Here is a 20,000-nt window from a genome sequence, read left to right as displayed (position 1 = left end):
AGCCTGAGCGACAGAACAAAGGTGGCCTCCTCTTTATCCTCCGGTCAGAGCAGCTGGGCTCTTTTCCCTCCAGCAGCCCCATGAATAGATTATTGGACCGCTGTCACTGAAAGAGAGACAAAACACTCCCCCGTCCTCACCCTCCTCACCCTCCCCCCTCTGCTGCTGACATGATCAGACAGACCGGGACGACCTGATGTGGACCAGGACGACCTGATGTGGACCAGGACTGCGGTCCAGACGTCCACAGTCAGAATCAACCTCTGATCCCTGTTGTGTTCTCAGTGCTGTGAGTTGTTCAGCTGCACGATGAACACAACATAAAATAAAATTAAAGTCTCAGCGGCCTTCTTCACGTCTCCACTGACCACGTGTGATCGACCTGCGACCCACAACACGATGAACCAGGTGAAACGTTCCCGTGTGAACGCAGCTCAGAACTCCTGTGGTTGGTTGTGATGACGTCCTCAGCGCTGAGTAACCAGAACCGTGTGCTGGACCAGAGGGAGTGTCGAGGTGGGAGTCACTTCTGTCTGGACTCTGACGCTTTACAGGGAAATTCCTCCATGAACAAATTCTGCATCGAACGCCCCCGTGAGCAGGTTCTGGTCCGATTCTGGGACACAACGCCGCCCCAGAGCCGGATTCTCAGCTCCACCTCGTCCAAGTCCAGTCACTTCTTTCTTTAAAGTAATCTGATCATTCCAGGTTCATTTCACTCTCAGGTTTGTGTTTCCTGCTCAGACCTTTGAACATTAACGTACCTGATGACGTTTGATGATCAGACATGATATTTAATAAACCTGATGAGTAGCTAAAGTTCAGGCCTCGTGCAGCTGCTGAGGTCGAGGTTCAGGGTTTGAATCCTCGTTAAGTTAAATTTGGTGATAAAAGCTTTAACATTTAGTTGAAAAGATGTTTAACATTACATTATAAAACCCTGTGAACCCTGTGAGGACGTCACATGCACATGATGAGAAGACGTCTGACTCTCCGCTGGATGTCTTTTTCATGTCGTCGCTGTCCAGTCGACACCACGTTTCTCCAAGACGCCGACTTTTCATGAGCTCAGAGAAACACGTGCTGCTCAGATGGTCCAGTGACTGTAAATGGTTAGTTTGGCTCAAGAAACAGGAGAAACTTGACAGTGACGATATGTTTCTGCTCACTGGGGGATTGACAGCCCTCAGAGATCAGCAGGTACAGATAATGGATGTTGATGTAGATGTTGAGGATTGGACCTGTGATGGACCTTCACTCACCGTCATACTGAGTGTGACCTTTGACCCTGGACCTTTTCCTGCTCCTTGTTGTGTCAGTAAATGGAGTAGATGTGATCCAGCTGTCTCCCTCGCTGCATGTTTCGTAGTTCAAACTCTCTTCAGGAGGACATCGGTTCATCCTGTGAACGAACAACCAGCTCCTCCTGCTGTCCTCCTCCGTCTCTGTCCTCCTCCGTCTCTGACCTCCAGGTCGACGGCGAAACAAACTCGTCCCTGAAACCTCGAAACAACCGCACAGATTCATCAGCTGCTCTGCTGCTGCGTCACCAGAATACCTCGTCTGATTCACGAGCTGAGAACAAAATATATCATCGATGAGCCACACTGTTGTTACGTCATCCCCACGAAGACACACACCGTCAGCACCAGATGTAGATTAATCCACCGCTGTAAACAGTCCCCAACAGATGCACTAGTTCCTCCTGTTTGTTTGATAAAAGTTGATCTTGAGAGCAGTCAGTTGTCACCTGACAGCCATTTAGCCTCTGCGGCGAGTGTTTCAGGAGGTTCAGTGTAGCCAGAGGACATGTGGATATCTGGGGCCAAGACCTCCTCCTCTGTGACCCGGTGATTGTTCACAGTCCAAGTTTAAGTCGAGCGACGACGTCTATGAACGAACCACAAACCTACAAATGAATTCTAATAGAAAGCAAATTGAAATGTAAATAAATGTCAGACGATGACTGATGAGCTCCAACGCATTTCAGCCAATGTGGCCGAGCTCGTGCAGCCACTTCAGACGGGGTGCACGCTAACGCTGTTAGCTCAGCAGCTACAGAGAAGACTTCATCTGAATAAAGGGTGTGAACATCATCTCCTCAGATCAGTGTGATCTCTGTGATCACAGCAGACGAGCTGCATGGAGACATCTGATGTTTGAATCATCTCCAGCTGCTTCAGGTGTTCAGCATCATGGAGGGAGGAGATGATGACTCCATAGATCCACTTAGAAATCCTCAAAAAAGACTCTCCTCACATGTGCAGAACTTGCCTTAGAAACATCATGTTTTTAAGTTTTCTCAGTGTCACAGTAACCCAGTGATGGTCGTCTGTACATCCACAGATTCACTGCTAACAGGAAGTGCTAACAGATAATTCGGCAAAGTTTTAATGGAGTTTTGAAGAATTTTGTTTTGTTTTTGGTTGTTTCTCCGTTTTAAATCAAGTCTCCAGCTGCTTCAGTTGTTCTGCTCCTGATGCAGTGAAACCTCCTCCTGTCCTGCAGACTGAGGCCTCTGTTTGCTGACAGATGCCTTACTGTCCGCAGTTTGTTTGAGGGAAATGTAATTAGATGAAGCTGCTCTTTGCTTTGTGAAATGAAGCAGCTCTGCAAACAGCAGCAGGCAGTTAATGTTCATGTGTTCAAAACTCAGCCGGAGCTCTAACATCAAGACAGCAGGCTGATGACAGGCTGCGATCAGGAACCAACTCCTCCAGAAACATTTGTACTATTTCAGCACCGACGTGTTGAAACTGAAACACAATTCACACTCCTCAGATTCTTCACTGCGTCGATACAAAACCCTGAAACAATCGTCTGTGTCAAGTATTTTATTTAAAAGTAAGAAGATAAAACACAATCTCATATTAGTCTACTTTTAATCAGGAACTATGTGAGCAGCAGTGATGGGATGTAACTGAGTACATTTACTCAAGTACTCAGTCAAGTTTTTTAGGTACTTGAGAATTTCTGTTTTTTTCTGATACGTTTCAGGCAAATATTGAACTTTTTACTCGCCTACATTTATTTGATAACTTTAGTAAGTTACTAGTTACTTTTCAGTTTACAAGCTGGCTTTAATATTATTTACTTACTCTGAGAATTATTTATTCTTAATTGTATTTTTTATACTTAAGTTCATTTAACATCAGATACTTTAAGACTTTTACTCAAGTAATATTCATATCAGTGACAAAGTAATATTTTAACATGACATCTTTACTTTTACTCGAGTACGACAAGAGTAACTTTTTATAACACACCGACATTCTGCAGGACTCTGATCAAGTACAGATTAAGTTTGCTGTATCAGCTTCCATTAGCCATTTAGAGTAACTAAGTACATTTACTCTGAGGTACTTGTACTTTACTTGAGTATGTTCCCTGTTCTGATACTTGATACTTCCACTCCACTACATTTTGGAGACAATTACTGAACTTTTTACTTCACTACATTTATTTGATAACTTTAGTTACTAGTTACTTTACAGATTACATGATGCATCACAGCAGCATTTTATCTGCAATCAGACAAAAAAAACAATCAAATTCTGAATCTAATAATCAGAAGAATAATGAATATATATATATATATATATATATATATATATACATGTAGTATAATTTACTCTTCCTGGTCAGAGCCTTCTGTAAATCGCCTCTGTACCTTCAGTCAACGTCTGCTGTCCACACGTCTTCACTGACTGCAGGGATAACTGAGCTAATCAGCTAACGGCAGCTAGCCACAGCCAAGGATAGCTAACAAAGAGCATCAGTTACTCTGGTGATATGCTGCCCCCTGTAGTTTTGGAGCTTCCTTTGAATTACGGCCACTTCGAATAAACTGCACGCAGCCTGTTACGCCTCCTGCTGCTCACTGATGCAATTTCCCCCCGACGGGGATCAATTATGATTCTGATTTAAGGTTTGATGATGTTTTGACTTTCTCTGCTCTCAAGCACAAAAATCAGGCTCAGATGCAGATTTGTTTCTTGGATTTTGAACCATCTTTTCTTCTTCTTGTTGTTTTGGGCCTTTTTGAAATGGCAGTTTGTGTTGGTCAAAGTTTTCTTGCACATCAGCTCCTATAATTCATCGATGGTGGCCTGCAGGGGGCAGTCGGCACGGCTCAGTGAAGCTGGCGTATTTTAAAACTTAGTCCTTTCAAATTTTTGTTTTATCGGTGACATTAAAAGCTACGGGGCAAGTGATGTGTTTTGTCCAAGCAGATATAAATCTTGATGTGAATAACCTACAAAGACGTCTTGTGTGAACCGACCTCAACAGTAAACAGAGTGTGTATAAAAAGCTGCTCTCTCCTCGTCGCCAGCTTCAGATCAGCTGATGTTGACTTTCGCGGTTTGATGCGGTCGTTTGAGGAATTTTCTCAGCGTGCGAAGTGGAAAACTTGGCAAAGCTCCATCATCGTCTGCAGCGTCTCATCGGGTCAGAAGGAGAGCTGAGAGCTGTGGCTGCAGCACGATCTGTGTCGCTCACAGCAGGAGGCCACGAGCCTCCGACCTCCTCACTTCTTTTCTTTCAACTCGTCACTGATCAGCTGCTGTTTCCCTTTTTTTTCTTTAATCACAGAAGTTTCGTCTCTGCTGTTAAACTCCTCACTGTGACTCCGACTGAGACCTCAAACACAATGAACAAGAATCTGTTCATTGTGCCCCCAGAACGTCACACACCAGAAACTAAGATGATCACACTGAAACCTCAGCGGGAAGATAATGATCCCCAGAGGTGCCGCGGATCACATAATGTGCTGAGCTGAGTGCAACAGCTGGAAGGAAACCAGATCGGTCGGCCGGGCTGACCTGCTGACGATCTGTCGGTCCAGAGACGAACCTGTTGTCCGTGGTCTCCTCTGACTCACAGACACTGATGAAGTAAGTCGACATGTTGAAACTAAACAATTCTCAGGAATTCATCAATCAGTGATTCTGGTTCTGTCTGACAGGCGTACGAATGAATGAAGCACGACGTCCTGAAGGAGTTTCAGGTGTGAACATGAGTGTCAGGATCTGTGACCTCAGATAAACCCAATCTGTCGGTGCCGAGGAGAAGACGACACGCTGACGGACAGGATTTGATTCTGTCCACGAACACAGACTGCTGTGGATGAGGTCATCAGCCGACTCTCAGCTGTTTGACTTCATGAGTCAGAACCAGAACCGTCTTTGAGGTTCCCACCGGCCAGCACACACCTTCCTGACTCCTCCAGCAGGCTGCAGATGAGCGGAGGGATAAAAATGTTAACTTAATAAAAGTGGAGAATCGACCTTCTGTCCTCCCCGAGGCTGCGTATCCTTCCCAGAATGCACTGCGGCTGCAGACACAAGCGCTCTGTCTGTGTCGGCGTTCCCACCGTCAGGAATCACATGATGGACGAGCGCGTGGGAACTGAGAGCTGCAGACACGAACACATGAAGAACCTGAACGCAGCACAGACGGGCTCAGTGTCCTGCTGCCGGGGCGCCCTTCAGCAAGGCACCTCACGTCACCACCGACACCTGACAGGAACCTTCTCTGTCAGAGAACTCACAGACGACCTCTCTGCTGTGAGCAGAACTCCTGCAGATACAGAGACACAGTTCTGTGTGCTGGGTTCTCCTCATCACCATGAGGTTCTGATTCTACTGGGTCACCAGAACAAGATTCATCACCAGCTGCAGAGAGAGAGAGAAAGACAGAACAAGTGAGAGAACCTGCAAGAGCAAGAACCAGAGAGTGAGACTGAGATCCAGAACAAGAACACTGGTTTGAGAACCGGAGACAGAACGAATGAGAACCAGAGACAGAACGAGTGACAGAACCAGAGACAGAACCAGAGGCAGAACCAGAGACAGAACCAGAGACAGACAGCTGTCGTTTGGCATTTTCAAAAGGTTACTCTGGAGCCGGGTCTCAAAAGTTTGCACTTTCAGGCCCAAAGCAGCGTCGTCATGGGAACGAAAGGCCACAACAAACAAAACTTTAATGCTTAATGCAGAAACTGTTGTCGTGTAAACGGCTCCTTAGAACAGCTGAGTGACAGAACCAGAGGGAGAACAGAACCCGTCATGGATTATTTATTTTTGTTCAATAAAGATTTCAAATAAAACGAGTCGAGCCAACGTTTCTACGCTCAGCATGAAGCACGAAGTCCACCTCGTCCTCGTCCTCCGTCACTGAAGCTGCTTCACTTCTCTGCAACACAAAAACCCCAATTTTTCCTGTTTTCCACAGAGACTCGGAGCAGAACCAACAGGATCGTCTGCTAATTAACACCAGATGTTTGGCTTCTGCACAAACACACACACACACACACACACACACACACACACACACTGTTACTAATGTGTGTCACAGACAATCACTTAACAGGCAACTGTGTTCACATCCAGGAAAAGAAAACTCAGAGGGGAAGACATCCGTTTGTAAATGTCAGACGGCTACAGGAGAGCGAAGGCTGCCACTTTTATTTGGGTCAAGCTGTCGTGTACCGTCTCGATTAAAACAATCTACGCTGGACAGAATATTTCCCACGCCAGCAGGTTGTTGGTTCCCAAAGGTGACCTCGGACATGAGAGTGATTTTCTCATTTTGACTTGTGGAGGTCTGTCGAGGTGTAAACATGCTGACCAGGTTCCCGGGACCGACACTCGGGTAGAGCTGGACCGAGTGCTGCAGCTGTGCACACCCAAACATCTCACCTAATCTGGCCCGGGTCAGGTTCGGTCCTTCAGTCTCACAGCCGAGTCAAGAAGACGTCTGAGGCTGCTGGACAACACGCACGGTGTGACGCAGAAACTGCAGGTTTGGAGTCAACACAACGTTTTAGCTGTGAAGCCAACACCCTGAACACTGGAGGAACACACAGCTGTTTCCTGTCCGGCCCGGTCGAGCGAGTCCAACACATGACACCGACTACATTTACATTTAAAGCTCTCAGACAGGGTTTAAATCTTCTTTGTCCTGAAAAATCCTCAGTCACAAGGAACCAAAGTGTTTTGTGGGTCTCGTTTTCCCGTTCTGGACAAAAGTGAGACCGCTTCATGTCCTCTGTTCAGTAAAGACCGGAACAGCCAGACACAGAGTGGACGCTGGTTCTGAGACGTGTGAGGAAACAAAAACTACAATCTGTGAATCGACCACAAGCTTCAAGCTCCTCAAACTCATAGACCGTATTCCTGCAGACGGCGTTTCATCGTTTATGAAACAGCAACAGAAATCATGAAGTTATAGAAACTCACCGTTACCTCGAGGAAACTTGAGGATTTCTCTGGTTTGAACTTTGTTGGAAACATTTGGCAAAATGTGAGAACACGACTCAACAACATGAAGTTGTTTTTACGTAATAAACTCTTTTCATGGAGCTCCTTTAAGTTTACAAAGCGCTGTGACAAACAGCAGGAATTCAGTCCACAGTGAAAGTTCAGTTAAAACAAGAAATCAGAAGAGAAAATGTGAAAAGACAAAAAGACAATATGATTAATTACATGTAAAAAGATTAAAAGTGATAAAACAGACGAAATCACAGAAGAAGAGAGAAAAAGAATAAAATCAATAAAAGACGATGAGAAAACTTATTGTTTATAAAAGTCTTTAAGTTTGTGTCAGAGTGATTTAAACGTGACAGGAGGTCAGCCGCCATCACTTCAGGAGACTTCGGGATAATCTCCAGCTGTGTTTGTGTCGACAGAACCGGGTCTTTTAACCTTAACCGAGTGGTTTTTGAGTCTAAACCTGGCGCTGACCCACCAGTTGCAGCGTTAATAGATGTAAAGTTTCTGTTTCTGCAGAAACATTCATCGCCAACATTCTTCCCGTCGGCCGGGTTTCATTTCACATGACGAACGTTATTTCCTGAAGTTTGTCCCGAGCAGCTGCACGTCTTCATCACGTGTTTCTGTTTGCTGCTCAACTGAACAGAACCGATGACTCGGGGCATCCCTGTACTGCACCGCAGACCAATCAGATCGCCGGGGGGGACTGTGGGATTCCTGCATGATAGAAATGTATGAGAGTTCTGGGACAGGGCCCGGGAAAGGAGCCAGAGGTTTTGGGTGGTGCTGGTGGTGGTGAAGGAGGGGGGGGGGGGGGGGGGGCTGGCTGTGATCCCAACAGAACCATCCATTCATCAACATGTTGAATCTCCTCAAACAGCCCGGAGCGATTCTCTCCCACACAGAATCAAGACATTAAACTCATCGCTCACCGACCTTTACTCTCTTTTAAAGCCCGTCTGGACCGGGCGAGTGTCGGTGCAGCTCAGTCCACACATCAGCGGTCGTGTCAGCTGTTATTCTGAGGAGGGAAAGAGTGAAACCACAATACTGCAGTTAGCTGGTTTTTCCACGACAACAGCAAACAGAGCATCACAGCACTGATCTGCACAGAGGAGCAGAGACACGTCACTGCCTGAGGACACTTCCATTATTCACCGGGCCGGTCCACGAGACCCCGGCCCGGTTCTCAGCAGCTCACTGTCTCTTCTTCTGTTCGTTCTCTTTTCCTCTCGTGGTTCTGACAGAACACACTTATTCCTTTTTATCATTTAAATAGATGATTAATGCAGAATTCTTCTCTTTCTTCTCCTCCTTCTGTTCATATTCACAGGGACGCGTCCTTCGTCCTCTGGATTATTCAAACCTCCACATTCAGAGTCTTCACAGCAGAATAAAGCTGCATTTTGAAAAGGTCAGCGATCCTCTGAGGACGTTACATCGACCGACAGGAGGACGACTCGCTGTGACCTGCCTGGACGGCGTTTACCCAGGAGGCTCTGGGACAACAGCGAGCGATGAGGTCACAGTCAGACAGCAGAGCAGGAGACTGGACGAGTCCTGATGGTGGACGAGGTGGTGAAACTGTAAAGAGAAGCTTCCACCTGACACACAGTGGACTGCTTCTTCTTCTTCTTCTTCTTCTTCTTCTTCTTCTTCTTCTTCTTCTTCTTCTCCTGTGTCTGTGTGTCACTGAGCAGACTGACCTTTGACCTCCTGTCAGCAAAAACTTTTTAAAAACTTCAATTTCCTCTTCAGCTCTGACATCATCATCTCCACAGCTCGTCTTTCAGTGGTTGCTGTGGAAACCACTGTTGTACACAACATGAGAGACTCCCACACTCTCACACACACACACACACACACACACACACACACACACACACACACACACACCCCGGTGCAGTACCTGGACCCGGGCCTCTGTGAGCTCAGCGAGGCTCCGGGCTCAGAACCTCTTCAGTCAGTAGACTTTCCTCTGGTGAACCTCAGCGCTCGCTCCTCGACCTCCGCGGTTCACCAGCAACAATCCTCTCTGTCAGAGCGCCTCGAGGTGAAGGAGCTCCGGCTGGATCTAATAACGGCTCACAGATCGTGTTGAGGTCCGTCTGACAGGACGACAGACACACTGAAATACCAGCAGCAGCTCACACAGTGTGTCCAACACATCGCAGACAGTGACCTCCACATCATAATGTCTGAGGAGGTCGCTGTGAAGAATCACGACCCCAGAAGATCAGTGAACCTTTGTGTCCCACTCCAGTCACTATGACGGACGATGTTGCTCCTGGCTTCGACCACTTCGACTCACGAAAACGGTCAAAACCTTTTGTTTTCTCAGTCAGGAGAAGCTGCACCAGCTCTGGTTTTTAAAAATGGCGCTCACCAGCAGTTTTAGTTGGTCCTTAACCCCGCTGCCTCCAACCCCTGATGTGAGAGGTTCGTTGTTCTCAGAGAGAGAGGTGTTTAAAGTCAGTCAGCTCTCAGTACGTCTGCAGCTTCTGACCGAACCTCTTTAGTTTCTCTCGTCCTGTTTCATCTGCTGCGTTTCACTGTTGCATGTGTTCACTGTCAGCTGGCCGTGTTTCGTCACTGCTGCTGAAAACACGACGTTTCCTGTCCGGCTGCTTCACAGTAAAGCGCTGCCAGCACAACCAGCGAGGTAAGAGTCATACCCGGAGATCAGCCAGCTCCTCCTCTTTCATGAGAAGATCCCACAGAACAATGGTTGAACTGCATCAGAAAACACAGTCAGAAGTTCTTCCATCACTGTGGTGGAGCTATGCTAGCAGTTCCCCCCTGCTTCCAGTCTTTGTGCTAAGCTAAGCTAATCAGCCAGAGCCGATACGCGAGCACATCCTCATCACCGGCAGTCTTGACGTACTTAATGTCATTGTTGTGCAGGTTAACACACATTTACTGGTCCGAGCTGCAGGGAGATGAAGTGGAGGTGGACGGTCCGACGGACTTCATCAGCTGCAGAGTTTCCAGCTGCGTATGAAGAACCAGATTTACGAGGACTGCAGGGAGACGAGGGGTTTCCCGGGACTGACACGCCCAGTCTCCACGCACTGCTGGAAGGAAACGTGTAGATAAGAAGACAGAAGTCATGAACAGCGTCTCTCTGGGTCACTGCTGAGCTTCACTGCCTTGCTCAGAGGCACTACACCCTCTGCTCTTCCACTTAATGTCTCAGAATAAACCTAAAAGCAGACGTTCACAGCACGGTGGCTCTAGACTGAAGACACAGCCGTCCCCTCTCTGCTGGCTGATCGGCTGCATGTGTTTCTTATTCCAGCACTTTTCTTTAACACGTTCTCTCCTTGTTTTACACGTCGACGCTCAGACGAGGCCTCGGCGCTCTAATGAAGCGTCTGGACCGTTTCTCTCTGGTTTATGGAGTCGTGAACAATTACAGCTACAAGAAGCGATCCATAAAAACAATTATAGAGCTTTAATACGACGTGTTAAAGTCTTTTCCCAAGGAGCAGAGTGTGGAGCTTTTTTTGTTTTAACACAAACTCTCACTGGAGACGAGAAGATGTTCTGATCTTCTCACGACCCAGAACACCAGAACTGTCTTTGTCTTTTATCAGATGGACATCCTTCAGACCTGTCGTCCGTATCAGCTTATAAACGTTTTCCCTAAAATCCATCCTGACAGAGATGAAACCAAACCAGCACTGATCATTCAGGGGCCCTCCAGAACTCCCTCGGGGCCCCTGGGAGCCCCTCGAGCCCAATTAGAGAAGGTTTAGGGACACGACGCCTCGACTGTGCTTCAGTTTTATGCAGAGCACTTTGCTCTTTTACACTTTGTTTTGTTTTGCTGCAGAAGAGATAAAAACCCTGAGGAGAATCATATAATTAAAGTTCTGCAGAGAATTCAACATACGGCAGCAACGAGTCTCACGAGGAAGCTCAGAGATGAGCTCAGGTTCTGTTCTGACCCGACGGGAGGAGAGCTCACAGATTACTTTGTAACTTGTGGGATTAAAAAGTGGATTTATCTTCACTCCTGTTGATCAGCCTGACTGCAGCAGTGATCCGGAGGTGACCTCCAGGTTCTGTACTGTTGACTGGAGCTGGAGGGGAAATGGACTTTACTTCATGAACGTAACGTTACAGAGAGGAGACAGAGAACCAGAACCAGAACCAGAGTCTCTGCTGAGTGCTGACTTCACTCATTTAATCTCATTGACTTCTCTGTCCCAGAAGTCGCAGCACCGACCAAATGAAACATCACCTTGAGGAAACTCGTGGATCCATCTGGTTTGAACATCGATGGAAACATTTGGGACAATGTGAGAGGAAGGTCGAGTCGTTTTCACACATCTCAAACAGAAATCTTACAAGTTTTAAAGTTTTAAAGATGTGTCAGAGCGGCTCGTCAGTCTCAGATTAAACCTGTTAGATTCATATCGCTCCCGGCTCACGCGGCACTAACACGGATTAAACCAGCAGCGACGGCTCTGACACCGTCGGCATTCAGCCCGTTTCACAGTTCCTCTGCACACAGACCTCCTCCGGCCCGCATGTGCCCGACTCACTGCCTCTCTATTCAACCCTCCTCTAATTAATTGTTACACTCCAGTGAAAAGGCAGCTCGTAATCTGCTGAACAATGGCCGACAGATAGAGCAGGGAGCCCGTTCACGCTGCCAGCCGCCGCCTGCAGCGGCTCGCTGCCAGCTGCAGCGGCACTCCGCTTTTCAACCATCAGCTCCTCTCATGAAGTGCTGAAGGCCTCACATTGTCTCTCCGCCCTCCTCCCAAAGAAAACAGTCACTAAAGTCTCATTTGTTGCCACTTCTCCACGGCGGGCGTGGCGTTCGATGGAGCCCTTGTGTGTCGGTAAAAGGATTATGAGGGCTTAATTGAGTGTGCTAATTGACGGGACAGTGAATGGAGCTGAATGGAGCTGAGGGGCAGATGTGGTGTGAAACCCCTGGCTCTTTCTAAAGAATACAAATCAGCAGCAGAGAGATCCATTCTCCGCTCTCTATAACACTCAATTATCCCTTTCACACGGCGAGCAGGGGGCCGAGCGAACAGATGGTTTCCACGCCGGGAGCTGTATGGAGGCCGTCACTGCCTCTCCGGGCACCTTTTCTTCAGGAGCGATGGGCTTTTTATTGGTTATTCATGACGTGAGGAACAAAAAGGGGGCAGCTACAGCCATGAATCGCAAAAGAGAGCGGACGGAGGGTTGGGTTCGATCCCGGCGAGGCGTCCGTTACGCTTAGAAACCGAAGAGAAAGGAGAGCGAGAGCCGCGGAGGGCGTGTTCACCTGGGGAGGAGGGCGGCAACCGTCTGTCCGCGGCCATTTCAAGTCAAGAACAATGATGTCGTTCAGCACGAGAACATCCTGAGACGGTCCTGTTTCACCTGAGAGAAAGAAAACAGCATTCAGGACGGGAATGAGACGCAACAATCAACTATCTTAACTTTAATAGTGTTTGAATTATATTAATATGACGTGAGCTTCAGTTAGCTTTGACCACAAATGTCCTTCAGAGGGAGACTTTTTACTCTGATACTCTGAGTACATGTCAGAGCCTGTACTCGATTACTTTTACTGGAGTAAAGAAGCTGTATCAGTACTAAACTTGTTTGCAGGAGGGTCTGACTAAACAATATTTCTATATGAAGCTGTTTTTATTGACAGAATGAAACGTACAAAGCTACAAGAGTTTCTTCTTCTCTGTTATCGTACGCTGACGGTTTATCATTCTGTCATCAGTTAAAATGATTCTCTGCAGCAGCGTGTAATGATCAATAATACCGTCAAACTATATCTTTATAGACACAAACTGTCAAAGCATCAAGTGTGAGGTCTGAATGTTAAACCTTCACTTTCCAGGATTGTTGGAAAGTTGTCTTTTTTAAAATGAGAGCGACACTCGGAGACGTTTGGAGATAAAAAATAAGAGAATGGATAAAAACTTTTAAAACTGAGTCGGTGTCCAATAAGATCAACACGTGAAGGACAAGAACACACACACACACACACACACTTGTATCACTTTTATCACAGCGGCGACACAAGAGAAGTTGCGGGTTGATGGACGGTCTGGGGGTTGAATGGGTTGTATTAGCTCATGAATATAAGGCCCTGTGTTATTGCCCCCACACCCCCCCTGCCCTCCCCATGTGTGGGCCCCCACCTTGTCCTCCATTGTTGGACGGAGGGGGTTGTGAGGATGAATGCCACCTGTCAGACAGCAGAGAAAACAGGATTGAGGCGGCGTGGAGAGGGCTCTGTGTTCTCGTTAGCCTCCGCTAATTGACTTTTAGAGACTCGAGGGGCCTCGGGAGGACGGAGACACTCGGAGAGACAGAGAGACAACACAGATCCCTGCTGATGAAACCTGTTGCAGGCAAAATATCAACGAGTTCAGAGTGAACATCTCTGGAGCTTCACAGTAAAACAGAGTTGCAGCGTTCTGCTGAACACCTGAAGCAGCTGGAGATGATTTAAAACAGAGAAACAACAAAAAAAAAAAAAAGAAATGCTCCAAAACTACGTTACAACTTAGCAGAATCAGCTGTTAGCACTTCCTGTTAGCAGTGAACCTGTGGATGTACAGACGACGATCACTGTGACACTGAAGAAAACTTAAAAACGTGATATTTCTAAGGCAGGTTCTGCACATGTGAGGAGAGTCTTTGTTGAGGATCCTGCTGAACACCTGAAGTATCTGGAGACTTGATTTAAAACAGAAGAACAACCAAAGAAACATCTGATGTCTCCAAACAGCTCGTCTGGGTCAAGAATCACACATGATGTTTGTCTTCAGACTGTGACGTCATCATAAAGACGCTCAGCCGACGGCGGCGTCAGTGACGTCGTCTCCAACTGAAACACTGAGCTGCTCCTGTACATCAGCAGCTCACAGAACTGAACATATACAAACTATATAGTTTATTATATTTACACCACCGGGCTGGTGGTCCTGCAGCGCCCCCTGCTGTCCACCGGACCACACTGCAGTCTGTCGCTCACCGACTCCGGTTCTGATCCAACAGGTCATTTGAATTCAGTGTCTTTGTTACAGACGCGGCTGTTTTCACTGCCAGTTCATCTATTTTACATTTCCTACGTCGTCTTTCAGTATAGAAAATGTATCTTCTGTTATTAATTGATTCTTGTTTGTTTTATTTATCAATCTGCCTTTTTTGGAGCAGCAGACTCACACATTCAAAAGGTTTTCTATTTTTTTTAAAAAAGATTTAATATTTCTTTCATGTTTCAGGATCTGAATCTTTAAATTTAACCGACTGATTAAATATATGATCGTTGAACCTGCTGCAACAATCAGATCACTGGATTTTATTAAAAACATCACCACTAAAACCAGAGAGAAGAAAATATCGATCAACATTTTGTCCTCAACACAAAGATATCCTATTAATAAAATGCATAAAATAGAAATATTCACATATTTATACAATCAACACTTCCTACTGATGTGATCTAGATCAGGTTTAACTTCTCACCCATTAAAACAACCTGTGAAGGAGCAAAAACGTCCCTGAAGGTGAACTGTGACTGCTCCGAACTCATTCAAGCCATTAAAAATATACATTCAGACCAGAAAAGTCTGAACTCTGGTGGCTCGTTGTGTTAAAGTACGACGAGGCGACGAGCCCACAGACAGGAGCTCACCTCAGGATGTCCCGTCGTTACTTACTACACCCGTCATGATGATGTCGCACGTTTTGATGCATTTTTGTGTAACAATAGTGTGCGATGTACTTTATACATCAGGTAAACACACACACAGCAACAGAAACACAAACAAGTAGTTTAATTAAAAAAGGAAAAAAACATAAATCAGAGTTTCGGCGGTGAAGCAGATGTTTCCAGCTGCTTGACTTGTCGTACTCGCAGCACTGACACACGGATCGTCAGGAGGGTTCAGCGTCTCAGCTCCTCTCTGAAGACACATGATGACGGTTCACTCGTGAAGACAGACGAGATCCAGAAAAGGATCAAAAGTCTTCTGTGCCTTTCACGCTCTTGAACGCTGGGATGTCCGAGCATCACTGAACTCACCAACGATGGGATAAAAAAACATATGAAGCCCTTCATCAAGTCAAACACACAGCTCCACCTGCAGGCTGACTCAGCTCATTACAGGCTGGAAGTTCTGAAGGTCCAACAGCAGCTCTCAGCACCTTCTTCTTCTTCTTCAGGTGTCCCTGAACGCCTCACGCAGCCTGTTTGGGCAGCTTCCTGCGGTCCTTCCCGGCGTTCCTCTTCCTCTTCTTGCTCAGGAAGTTCTCCAGCTTGCCGCTCTTCTTCAGCTCCTGGTATTTCTCAGCCAGCTGCAGCTTCTTCTTCTCGGCTGCAAGACGACAACAGAGAAGTTTGAAATCCGTTCAGCCTCACGCTCATTTAAAAAGAGCAAACAACCATTTATCTGCTGGTTTTACGTTTTCTAGAAATTGTCCAGACACACAGACGTGTGGACAGACGTGTGGACAGACGTGTGACAGACGTGTGGACAGATGTGTGACAGACGTGTGGACAGACGTGTGACAGACGTGTGACAGACGTGTGGACAGACATTTGGACAGACATGTGGACAGACGTCTGGACAGACGTGTTGACAGACATTTGGACAGACATTTGGACAGACGTGTGGACAGACGTGTGGACAGACGTGGGACAGACGTGTGGACAGACGTGGGACAGACGTGTGGACAGACGTTTGGACAGACATTTGGACAGACATTTGGACAGACGTGTGGACAGACGTGTGGACAGACGTTTGGACAGACATTTGGACAGACGTGTGGACAGACGTGGGACAGACGTGTGGACAGATGTGTGGACAGACATTTGGACAGACATTTGGACAGACGTGTGACAGACGTGGGACAGACATGTGGACAGACGTGGGACAGACGTGTTGACAGACGTGTGGACAGCCATTTGGACAGACGTGTGGACAGACGTGGGACAGACGTGGGACAGACGTGTGGACAGACGTGGGACAGACATGTGGACAGACGTGTGGACAGACGTGTTGACAGACGTGGGGACAGACGTGTGGACAGACGTGTGGACAGACATTTGGACAGACGTTGGACAGACGTGGGACAGACGTGTGGACAGACGTGTGGACAGACGTGTTGACAGACATTTGAGCAGACGTGTGGACAGACGTGTGGACAGACATTTGGACAGACGTGTGGACAGACGTTTGGACAGACATTTGGACAGACGTGTGGACAGACGTTGGACAGACGTGTGGACAGACGTGTGGACAGACGTGTGGACAGACGTGGGACAGACGTGTGGACAGACGTGTTGACAGACATTTGGACAGACATGTGGACAGAAGTGTGGACAGACGTGTTGACAGACGTGTTGACAGACGTGTGGACAGACGTGGGACAGACGTGTGGACAGACGTGTGGACAGACGTGTGGACAGACTCGCTCTTACAGTTCTTGAGGAAGAACGGCCGTGCGCCCTGATTGGCTCGTTCCCTCTGCAGCCTCTTGAAGTGCAGCTCTCTCTCTCTCTGCTGCTCTCGGCTCGTCCTCGCTCGCTCCTGGTTCTCCTGCAGAGGAACATTCAGCAGTCGGTCAGACGAACGTCTCCACATTCAGTCATTCAACCTTTATTCATTTGTCTCAGGGACGTCAGGCTGTTGTCTCTCACCATCCTCTTCAGGAGGAACTGCAGTTTCTCCTTCCTCTTGTGGTTGTTCTTGGTCTTGTGCAGCTGCTTCTGGACGATCTGCAGACAAACGAGGTGATTAAACCAGCTCGTACACCTCAGAGATCAGTCTGATGTGAACTGCTCTCACCTCCTTCTCTCTGTGTTTGATGTCATTGATGAATTTAAACGTCTTCTCAAAAATCTCCGGCTTGTATTCTCCTGACAGGTCGTCGAATCGAGGATCTCTGAACATCTGAGCGAAAACAAACAGAAACAGAGTCACGTCGAGCGTTGGGAGCAGCAGAGGGACAGACGCTGTGTCGGCGGCAGGTTGTCTTCACTCACTGGCTTCCTGACAGAGACGACCTGGCGGAGGAACGGAGCTGGTCTCTTGGCTGAAATCTCCATCGGCCTGAAAACACAAACACACTCAGTAAGTCTTAAAGGCAGAGCAGCTGTCGGCGGGCGGCGATGGAGCAAAACGTACATGCAGCCAGTGGACTTCACTGGTAGGACCAGCAACCAGTACGTACTGCGGTGCTGAAGCTGAGTTATGTTATGAAAACGACCAATCAGAAAATGTTCTCCTACCACAGCCGCCCGGTGCAGTCACCTGCCGAGGAGATGCTCACCTGTTCTTGTTCAGTCGTTTCTTCTTGCCGGACTTTTTGCTCTTGTCGCCGCCGTAGGCGACCTCGTTGTAAACTTTGGTTCCCACTTTGTTCTGCAGCTTCAAAATGTCCTCAAAGGACATGTTGGACAGCTCTGAGAGGAGAGGACAGAGGACTCAGCTGTTGTCACCGAACTGCAGGTTAGATCTCCTGAACGCTGCGACAGAAGCCAGTGTCTGTATACAGCGTACACTGGCTTCTGATTATCACCGGTTTCTTTAATTGCTAATTAAAATGACTGTGGTGACGTGAACAGAACATTATTTATGCAGCTGCACTGACTGTTAATATTCTACGAACTCACCCTTTTTAATGTCTTCTCTTGTCTGGATCTCACTGCTGCATCCCGCCTCCTCTGGGTCTTCATCACCATCATCATCATCATCACCACCATCAGAAACTGAGGCTTCACTGTCTTCATCTTCCTCCTCCTCACCCTCCTCGACCTCTTCTTCACCATCAGACTCTTCTTCACCAGCATCTGATCCCTCCTCCTCCTCCTCTTCACCACCATCACCATCAGACTCATCTTCTTCATCATCACTTAATTCCTCCTCTTCCTCCCCCTCATGGTGCAGGTCTGCCTCCTCAGCTCCTCCTCCTCCTCCTCCTCTCCCAGTGAGCAGGGCAAAGTTCTTCTCCACGTCAGAATCTTCATCGTCACTGCTGCTCGCCACCACGTGTTTCTTCTTGGAGGCCGCCGGCTGCTGTCGCTGCTCCTCGTCTTCATTCATCTCTGCGTCTGAGGGAAACAGCTGTGAAGAAAAACAAGGAAGTGTTACAGCTGATGGTGGGGGAGTGCAACTACGTACTGCACTGACGCCAGAACGACCAGCGTTGGTTTCAGGTGAAAACAGACGCTGTGAAAGTGCTGCCGCCATTTTGAAAACAGCAGGTAGGGACGTGAAGCTGCCGAGTTGAATTTGATTTAATTGACTGTGGCTTCATGTCGTCCGCTGTGAGCCCCGTCCAGTCGATACAAACACCTCACAGGTGAGTGAATGATGTCACTGAGTGAATGACGTGTGAGCCGATTGTGTCTGCAGATGGAAGTGAAACTAAAAAGAGTCGTCGTAAAGTTTAACTACAGGTTTTACTGTGAAAAAATAAGGGCCGACCTTAAAACAGCTGCTTTAAGAATGGAGTTTGGTTGAGCAGCGTGTCAGCGGACAGAGCTCCGAGCCACAAGCTTTTCTGAGCCCAGTTGGCTCCATGTTGGTGCTGGTTCTGGTGCTGATGAGACGATGTAGTTCACTGAGCGCTTTAACACAAAACTACATGAGGTTTGACCGGATCAAGGATCGATACATCATGCGTCTCTCTTCACTACCAGACGAAGGTTTCTGAAGTAAGTTCCCATGAGGTCCACAGGAAGGGGCGGGGCCTCAGCTCTAACGGGCCTCCGAGGTTCTGTTTTCACCCGTGTGCTTTTGTTGGTCGGTTTGTTGGTTTGTCAGCAGAATGACACAAAAACTACTCAACAGATTTCCACCAAACTAAGATGGAGGATGAGACTCAGCCCTGAACGGACCTCATTAACCTTTGGTGGGATCAGATAACGAGACGAATCCAGGAAGTTTTTCCACATCGTCAGTAATTTCTCAGCGAATGCTGCATGGACCGTGATTAAACATAAATAATTAATAAGATCAGGTTTATTTAGTTGGACAGTATTTATTCGGGCTTTTCCACTGGTGCTGCTGGTGCTCCTGCTCCTCCTCATCACTTACAGGCTCTTCGTGGCTTTGCAGCGGGTTTAAACCTGACTGAGGTTCTCTGGTGTCGTCCCAGTCACGGCTGTCACCGTTCTCAGGTTCAGAGGGCGACGTCTTGTCTGGACTAAAGTTCCCGGCTGGTTCTGGTCCTCCGCCGTCCTCTCCATCTGCTTCTGTTTTCACGAGTTCTGCCTCTCTGTTCTCGTCAGTTTGGCTGCTCTGATGAAGCAGTGAGGGCTGAGGTCCGTCTTCATCGTCTTCTACACTCTTCACGGTGACGGGAGTGTCCTCCGCCGCTCTCTGCTGTTCCTCTTGAATGTGTTGCAGCTCTGGTGGTCCAGACTCGGTCTCCAGACGTGGAACCACTGCTTTACTCACCAAACGCTGCTGGATGACTGTGGAGAACAATTACACACATGCATGTTAGAAAACTCCTGTTAACATTCAAACACTGACATGTCACAAGCCATGTGTCCATAAAATGTCAAACGGATTTAAAGCTAAACTTTGTCAAAGTTCACAAACAATACAAACTGTTCTGAGCGAATGAACTCGGCTACATTGAGTGTGATCCGGTCAGAGGATGACGCGGTGTAGGCTGCGAGGCTACGAGGCTGCGAGGAAGTTAACAGAGGCCAGAGGTAAACAAACCAGGAGACAAAAT

General features: G+C 47.6%; 3 protein-coding genes across 4 annotated transcripts in view; all 3 read right to left on the bottom strand.

Moving 5' to 3' along the window:
* Positions 1–12,630, bottom strand: part of LOC311265493 (protein jagged-1a-like) — a 37,353-nt gene extending 24,723 nt beyond the window's left edge. The window contains exon 1 of the mRNA XM_084367194.1: positions 12,565–12,630. The gene's annotated coding sequence lies outside the window, so the exon portion shown is untranslated. The remainder of the gene's footprint in view (positions 1–12,564) is intronic.
* The window catches only part of LOC311271323 (uncharacterized protein), a 207,725-nt gene that overhangs the window by 173,609 nt on the left and 14,116 nt on the right, over positions 1–20,000 (bottom strand). The window lies entirely within an intron of this gene.
* Positions 14,585–20,000, bottom strand: part of rrp36 (ribosomal RNA processing 36) — a 6,246-nt gene continuing 830 nt past the window's right edge. Inside the window, exons 2-9 of one of the 2 annotated variants that reach the window (XM_084367709.1) lie at positions 19,352–19,731; positions 17,926–18,376; positions 17,583–17,715; positions 17,296–17,362; positions 17,099–17,203; positions 16,951–17,028; positions 16,732–16,849; positions 14,585–15,625 (exon numbers count right to left, since the gene is read on the bottom strand). In XM_084367709.1, the coding sequence (XP_084223835.1) occupies positions 15,489–15,625; positions 16,732–16,849; positions 16,951–17,028; positions 17,099–17,203; positions 17,296–17,362; positions 17,583–17,715; positions 17,926–18,376; positions 19,352–19,731 (1,469 nt within the window). In that variant the 3' untranslated portion in view covers positions 14,585–15,488. The remainder of the gene's footprint in view (positions 15,626–16,731; positions 16,850–16,950; positions 17,029–17,098; positions 17,204–17,295; positions 17,363–17,582; positions 17,716–17,925; positions 18,377–19,351; positions 19,732–20,000) is intronic. The other variant, XM_084367710.1, reaches the window with a different exon arrangement.

The sequence above is a fragment of the Pagrus pagrus genome, assembly GCF_965226575.1.
Source record: "Pagrus pagrus genome assembly, chromosome: 2".
Lineage (NCBI taxonomy): Eukaryota > Metazoa > Chordata > Actinopteri > Spariformes > Sparidae > Pagrus > Pagrus pagrus.
The sequence above is the reverse complement of the archived record's forward strand: the minus strand, read 5'-3'. Positions and strand labels throughout refer to the sequence as shown.